Source organism: Lygodium microphyllum, chromosome 5 (genome assembly GCF_053477565.2).
Source record: "Lygodium microphyllum isolate KBCC chromosome 5, Lygodium_microphyllum_v1.1.10, whole genome shotgun sequence".
Taxonomy (NCBI): domain Eukaryota; kingdom Viridiplantae; phylum Streptophyta; class Polypodiopsida; order Schizaeales; family Lygodiaceae; genus Lygodium; species Lygodium microphyllum.
In genome coordinates this window covers 19,009,908-19,017,428 of record NC_141139.1, presented here as the reverse complement: position 1 = coordinate 19,017,428, position 7,521 = coordinate 19,009,908, and the positions used below count along the sequence as shown (strand labels likewise).

The following is a 7,521-nucleotide window of genomic DNA, read 5'->3' as shown; positions in this document are numbered from 1 at the left end:
ATTTCCATGGTAAATACATAGTAAATTATAGCAAGACGTTCTCTAATCATCCATCATCTAAAACACTCACAAACAATCTAGTGAAAGACCACCATTGACTAGCTAGTCACCAACTAACTAGTCTCTATGCAACCTCTTTGTGCACATAAATGAAAATTCAAAAATTTCAAAGTTTTCTCAAAGATTTAACAATAAATTTTCAGCAAACCATGTCCCACAATTAATTCAAACAAACAAGTGATTAATCTTAATGAATCTTAATGAAGTCTCTATTGTATCTCAATGATGTTCAAGGCCCAAGGATGAATTTCGTCTTCCACTACCTTTGTCATCCATAAACTCTTAATTGTCGTGGAAGCTTCATGTGTAATAAGATGAGGTTCCAAGTGTTGTCATGGAAGCTTTATGAGTGATAAGATGAGGTTCCAAGTGTCAATGTACCTCCTAGCTATCATTGTTGGGTAAACATCACCAAATTCAAGGGGTCAAATAGGTCCCCCCATAGGATGTTACATCAAGCTTAATTATGGATTTTGTTTGTAGGAGAATATGATTGGCAAACAACATACACCATGCATGTGTTGGAATGGAATATCCAAATCTCATCGATCAATATACCTTGCTGCCATAGATCAATATATCATGCTACCATAAATCTGGTAGTCTATTTAGCAAGCATTGTCATCATAGCATTCCACTACGTGTCAAAACCTTGTTCATTGGGTTGTGAATGAAGGGTTGTCTACTCATTGAATGCTAGGCAAGGGCACCCACTAAAAGCCTTTATTAGCATGGTCTGAGCACACTAAGACTATCATGTCTCTAGTTTTGTTAAGGGACTCTTCGCATATGACAATGTGCATTCCCTACACAAGCTAATGTCCTCGACATTCATGTTGTGTTGTAAATACAAAATTAAAATGCCCTGTTTAATTGCTTTGCATGGTAACACCTTTGTCACAATCAAAAGCATGCATTTCACGATCGAAATGAAAGCTTTTGGTGAGCGGCAATGCAAAAATCCTTATTTAAGAAAGCTCAAGGGGCCGATGCCATGTTGTCTATTTACAGGTAGATTGGTTGTTCATTGGAAAAAGGTGACTAAAAAAGCTACTTCAAAACTGACAATACCAAACAAGGTAACTACAGGAGCCCATAGACATAAAACCAAAAATCTTTGGAGTATGCCCAGGGGGCCCCTTTTGTTGCAAACGAGATTTTATGTTATGATAGATTGGAGCCTTTGAAAACGTGAACCAGGTTTTACTTAAAATCTCTTTCACTAAAATTTTTGTCAGTTAAGACTCTTAAGTGTGCCAACTTATCGACCAAATTTCTTTCTAGCTTTTTGGATGTGGCATCGTGGTGAAATGGATGAATATGCATATTTTCTACCTTGTCTGCGTTAATGAGTAATCTCCGACGTTTGTAGTATTTTGACTTCTGTCCATCATTTTATATATGATCGTGAAAAAGAGGATCAATCTTAAGGTACATTCCCTGGTCTTGAGAACCTATACAAATTAATGGAACAGTGGTTTTTACAAACAATGTGTTTTCAAATCAAGAAATCGTAACTCAAATTGGTTGATCTTTTGAAGTGGTGGATGTCTCAGGTCAACTGTTCCAGGCCAAAGCTTGTAAGAGAGTCTGCTCCAATCTTCTATTCAGCCGTGACAAATAGCATATCATGCCAAGGACAAAAATATGTTGATTGCAGATACAGTATCTCCATTTACACTAGTATAATATCAACAACGAGAGCATGACAGCAAAACTCGAAACAGCAGCAGACAGCAGTGTGCACGAAGGGCTGACTTTCAGTTTCACTAGTAAAAGTTGTTGCACTTGTTCCTTGAGTGACGAATCCGACTGTATAACCTCCTTAATTTGAAAAATGAGTGTACATGGTGCCCAACATATGATTTGGCATTCACTCTAGCACTTAGCTTCTGCACCAAAGCCTCAAGTACCAACTTGATGTGCCAAGGGTCCTGGTGCAGGGCATCAAAGAGCAATGCAATTTGTATAAAGTTACAGTAAATAAAAATCACTCATCAGCTACTGTACAAAACCTATATCCATCATACCCAGCCTGAACAAACTGACCAAAGATCTGGAGGCTGCAACACCCAAAACTTTCAGGGTAGCCAAATAAAGTAGATCTCGGTCACAAACATGAAGCAGCATCTAGCTAATAAAGAATCTTCCTTTACCCCAGGTTTATTTTATTTGACATCTTCCCAGGTTTCAGTCCCAAAGAACTCTTCCATCATCTTCTTTGTGGACAGTAGCTTATCAACATCTGTTTGAGAGGAAAGAAGAGGAGGACTTTCCCAGACCTTCCTTTCAAGGGTGTCTAATCCAGAATGTGAGACCACAATGCCTTCCTTGACAGCCGCTGGACTGCCAAAATTCTGTTTATCAGATGTATAGCAGCTGATAGAGGTCAATTCAGGTTTACTCTCTTCATGATTCAAGCGCAGAAGTTTTGGATGGTTGGCTAGAAAGGTGGTTTCAGCACCATTAACCTGATTCCTTACATCATGGTTGCAATCTAAGGAATGTGAATGTGCCTCACATGACCTTAGTGACCCCTGCATGGAAGTAGCCCTTGGAGATGCTTTTGCAGGTATCTGTTCTACCTGATTCAAATTCACTTTGCACATAGGTCCACCGAGACCAGAATAACTTTCACAATTTTCTTCCCCCGACTCTTCTCCACAGTGACTCATTAGATCATCTTCATTGTCTTCGTTGTCTGCATCATCGACCTGTGATTCATTGGCTTCTTCATCAAACTCATACATACTTTCACTATCCTCATCATCACTGTCTAAAATCATCTCATCATCATCACTGTCAACATTCCTTGGATCAAACCTATTCTGGATGGCCCTTCTCCTAAGCACAAATACATTGAAATAGTAACTCACAAGGTCCCTTCTGCATCTTGAGGGAAAAACTTCAGGAAGCTTATACCAGAAAGATGATGGATTTTTTCTTACAACTTCCTGGAATATCAACTCCTCTTCATGTGTCCACTGGTCTGCAACTGTTTCCCCCATTTCATTGAAACCCCATGCATAAAAAGCATTTCCCAGTTCCCTGTTCAAAATTTCCCTCTTTTCTTTTATATGCAAGCGGACACACTCCATAGAATTCCGAACAACACATGAACATGAAACAGTTGAACTACCCCTGGGGATGTTATTCTCTGGAGATGTGCATACTTTGATACCCTGATTTGGCCAAACAGCTTCGTCCAACCTTGCAGGACTATCTGCTTCATGATTAGAAGAATTCAGCTCTCTCTCTCCAGGGAGGAGTGGAGGTACCTCAGCTTGATAATCTAGTCCAACCGGGACCCGTTTACGAGGTGTGTCAAATATGTTTTGACCCCTGAATTCAACCTCCTCAAACGCATTTGTTGCAGGACTCACTGAACCAGGCCCACTCTGTTCAGTTGCATAAGAATTGGAAGAGGTTTGAGCACACCACAAAGCATGTGTGCCCATTTTCCCAGTAATGTTAACTGTTGCCCTGACAACAACATTATCAGGGTATCAGCACAATATAGTTGACTTTTCTTCCTTACATACGCTTGCAAAATATGCAGAGAAATAAATCTGTTGACGAAGTAAACACATCAACTTTAGTTCTCATAGAAAAAGCATGGCTAACAAACAATCTATGAATCACTGTCACAGCCTACCGCAATCTGGTAATAGATTAGCCATTTACAACACACACACACCTAGGGAAAACCAGAAACAGACACTGGCCATTACAAAGGCCTTCCCATTCTTGGGGGAGAAAAAAAAGACCTTTCCATGTGACCCAAGATTCACACATACACTTAAAAATGTCTCAACTTCCATGTTCTGGATGGAATATGCAAGACAAATTAAATATAATTGGCCTAAGTGGTAGAAGAACCAGAATATTTAAAAAATCAATGCAATGTCATAAAAGAATCTAAAGACTAAGATACAGCCTCACAACATTTACATTTATTTACGATCCAAACATGTGTAACTCTTGCAAAATTGATGTTATATTCTGACTTTTCTTTCATAGGACTGCTGGTAGATCTAATGTTCCTAATACTGTAATAAGTAAGTTTGCTATTTGCGACCTTGCTTTGATGTTTTGCTTGATACGCTTGTAAGAGGTCTGATTGAAATGTGTCCATGCATATATCTTCGGATGCCATATCTAGATATCTATCCACTCCCCATCCTTTAAACCATTTTCGCATATCCAACACCCATCCTATTGAAAGCACTTTACTTTTCCAGGTTTTCTGTAGGCGTGTGTTAGTATCCCATGCTCGTTTGGGGAGCCTACTGTCATCCATTTGACGTACTCGGGTGGCATATCTCAGTTCTCAGATCATAGCATGTACCTCAATTGACTGACGGCCAGTTTCCAAAAGCACAAGTACATATGGTGTGGTGCTTTTGATGCCCAAATGTCTACGATCCACACCGAGCCTATGTCAGAGTGCTGCACTGTGGATGCTTGGACTGATCAGAAAGTGGAATGTAGAAGAAAGAGTGAGGGGGGAGGGAGAAACTCTCAAGATGAACGCTGATTACTGAATAATCAAGGCAGAACATATGAGAGAGAGAGAGAGAGTGTGTGTGTGTGTGTGTGTGTGTGTGAGTGTGTGTGTCTCACTTAGAGAACCTTGGGCCGTCCTGCTGTCCATAAACATGAATATAATAAAATAATCATGAAATTCTGTGCATGCATGAAAGTGTCAACCCTGCTGTCCACTGGTCGACTGCTCCCCTCTAGAATCTTGAATGGGTCATGAGATTGAGGGATCTGGATTTGCGATGAAGAACGGCCTATGTAAGAGCCTTGGTGAAAAAATCCACCAGATTGTCTTTAGTCTTGCAATACTCCATTGTAAATGGACTATTCAATATCTTCTCCCTCATATGATTATATTGAATCTCTATGTGCTTGGTCTGTGCATTAGCCATACAACTTTTGCTGTCACATAGGATGGTAGTAGCATGACTCTTAAAAACAGCCAAGCTCACCTAGCAATCTGCAAATGGTCCATGCAATAGCCATACAGCTTTGGTTATCACATAGGAATGGCATGGCTCTGAGAACAGCCAAGCTCACCTAGCAGTCTGCAAAGCCAAACTGCCCAAAAGGACCACCATGGGTTGCTTCTTCATGCTCTATGAAATAGCACACAACCCCAACATGAAACAGTAACCCCATTCTCAACCTTCAAGAGTTGACATCTCCTACCAATCAGAATCAGTCCATCCATGCAAGATGAATTCTGGATTGCCTATAATTCTCTAAAGAACAAAACTCTATTTGATGCGCTCTTGAGGAAACACAAAATCCTCATAGGTGCATGCCAGAGTTTTCCTAGGCTCACTCACAAACCCTACAAGAATGCCAACCAAAAATCATACATCTAGCTTCGTGTTAAGAAGCCAAATTAGTGAGCCCGCCAACCTCTAGCGATTAGAAGCATCCACAACCTCTGAATCTCCAAAAGCTGTCACGTTCCAATTATGATCCATCGAGGAAGAAATCGATCAATTGTTGTCATTCCAAAAGCTGCCGGTAACTCTTTAACATTACACTAATGAGAAAAGAAAATCCCCCTCTTAGTCTACCATCTCTCATTGCCAAAAAAGAAACATAATAGCCCCATGTTGGTCATCTCAAACTCATTATTGAGTGAATCCTTGGTCACAAGCACCATCTGTGTGTGATCTCGTCACAATGAAGTCGTCCACATATAGCATGAATGCTGCTATGTGGCCACCTAAGATGTGAACATATGGATTGAGATCGGAGTTTGATCTCTGATATCCCAACCTTTCCATGACAAAGGCATCAATCACCTTCCCCACCTAGAGAATCTCCTATTGCAACCGTTGCAGCTTGTTGTCAATTGATGTGATCTTTCGTGAATGCAAACTTTGGTCAAGAGTTTGCATTTGCACCTCCAAAGACACCCATTTCCTGGGTGATGTCGTATTGTATAGCTGCTCCAAATGCAGCCATAGATGATAGTAGTTTGGCACCCACCATATGCTTGACATAAGCAATGACTACCCATGTGCATGAGAGAAAAATGAAGGAGCAAACAAAAGCATAAGAGAAACATGAAGGAACAAATAAAAGCATTGAATTTATCCCTATGTGCCTAGGCCTTCTCCAGACTGGTTTCCTAATGAAGAAAGACAATTGGGATCATTGACCATCTAAAGGCCACTCTTTTCGGACTCTAGGATGACCTCCATCACAACCTTCCATATGCTGAAGTTGTTGCAATAGAGATCAATGGTCAATCTTCTCAAACTCTAGGATGGCATCCATCACAACCTTCCATACGCTGAAGTTGTCATCATCTAGCTTCTACTCCTAGGGAAATGCAAGCAAGATGAGGACCTTATGGTACATCACAGGCTGGAAATCCACATCCACTTTGCTAGACATCCTCCTCTACCTATAGAATGCAATACTTCACCAATACCCTCTGCACTCCTATTGACAATTTATTGAAGAAATCTCCATGTCCATGAGCCTCCTCCTAATGTAAGTAATGGCCTTTTTATTCATTTTAGCCCAATCCTCATCTGACAAAGCAACAAGTTTATGTTCTTCTAAAGGATCATCACAATTCTTTATAACGAGTATAGTATACCCTGCATACGATCTTTCCAAAGATCAAAACCATTTCCGTCAAATTTACGAATCTCAAAGAGATTCTTTGTGTTAGATGTAGATGCACTGCCAACCATTTTCAGCAATACACAACTACAATAACGGGCTGAATGCTTTCAGCCAATAGCAATGTGCACGAATCAAATCCAATACATTTGCATTAAGGATAGCTCCCACTTCAGTAGTACATCACCAAAATTCCCAAATGCAATGACCCAAATGTTGTATTTGCCACTGTTTCACTGCATAATGAGTATTCAGCAATACATGTACCAAGAGAAATTGCCCTTTTTTTTTATATTTGAAGCGTCCAAAACTATAAAGACTCCCACTTAGCAATGAATCTCCTGTAAATTTCATTGTCCAGTCTCAACACGACTCAAAAATACATCACCAATGTGAAAAGCCCCAAAATTTCTGCAGTGAATCTGCTCCAATTGCATAAATACATCATCTCAAGCATCAACTGCAGGCTAATGTTGCAGAAATTTCACGATTTCTGCAAAAGCCCCAAATTTCAGGGTCCAACAGGGCACAATTTCCAAGAAATTGGTTCATCCATGCAAAAATTTCACTTGCATTTGAGAATCCCCAAAAAATTTCTGAGGCATGTGCACTCAATGTCTGCAATTTATGGTCCAGAGATCACTGCAATATGGGTCAGGCACCAAATTTGGGAAAAGCCCCAAATTTTGAGACACAGACTTGCACAAATTTGCACTCTATGCTTATAGGTGTGAACACCTGGTAGAAGGGGGAAAAATAAAATGAAGAAAAATTAAAAGAAAATGTCGTTGACCTTCAGCCCGT

The 7,521-nt window shown here is 40.2% G+C and overlaps 1 protein-coding gene across 3 annotated transcripts in view; it reads right to left on the bottom strand.

The window, feature by feature from the left end:
* Positions 1 to 1,460: 1,460 nt before the first annotated feature.
* LOC148035565 (uncharacterized) overlaps positions 1,461 to 7,521 on the bottom strand; it is a 40,279-nt gene continuing 34,218 nt past the window's right edge. Inside the window, exon 2 of one of the 3 annotated variants that reach the window (XM_087677525.1) lies at positions 1,461 to 3,535. In XM_087677525.1, the coding sequence (XP_087533651.1) occupies positions 2,229 to 3,518 (1,290 nt within the window). In that variant the 5' untranslated portion in view covers positions 3,519 to 3,535 and the 3' untranslated portion in view covers positions 1,461 to 2,228. Of the gene's footprint in view, positions 3,630 to 7,521 lie in introns of all 3 variants that reach the window. The other 2 variants (XM_087677524.1, XM_087677523.1) reach the window with 2 other exon arrangements.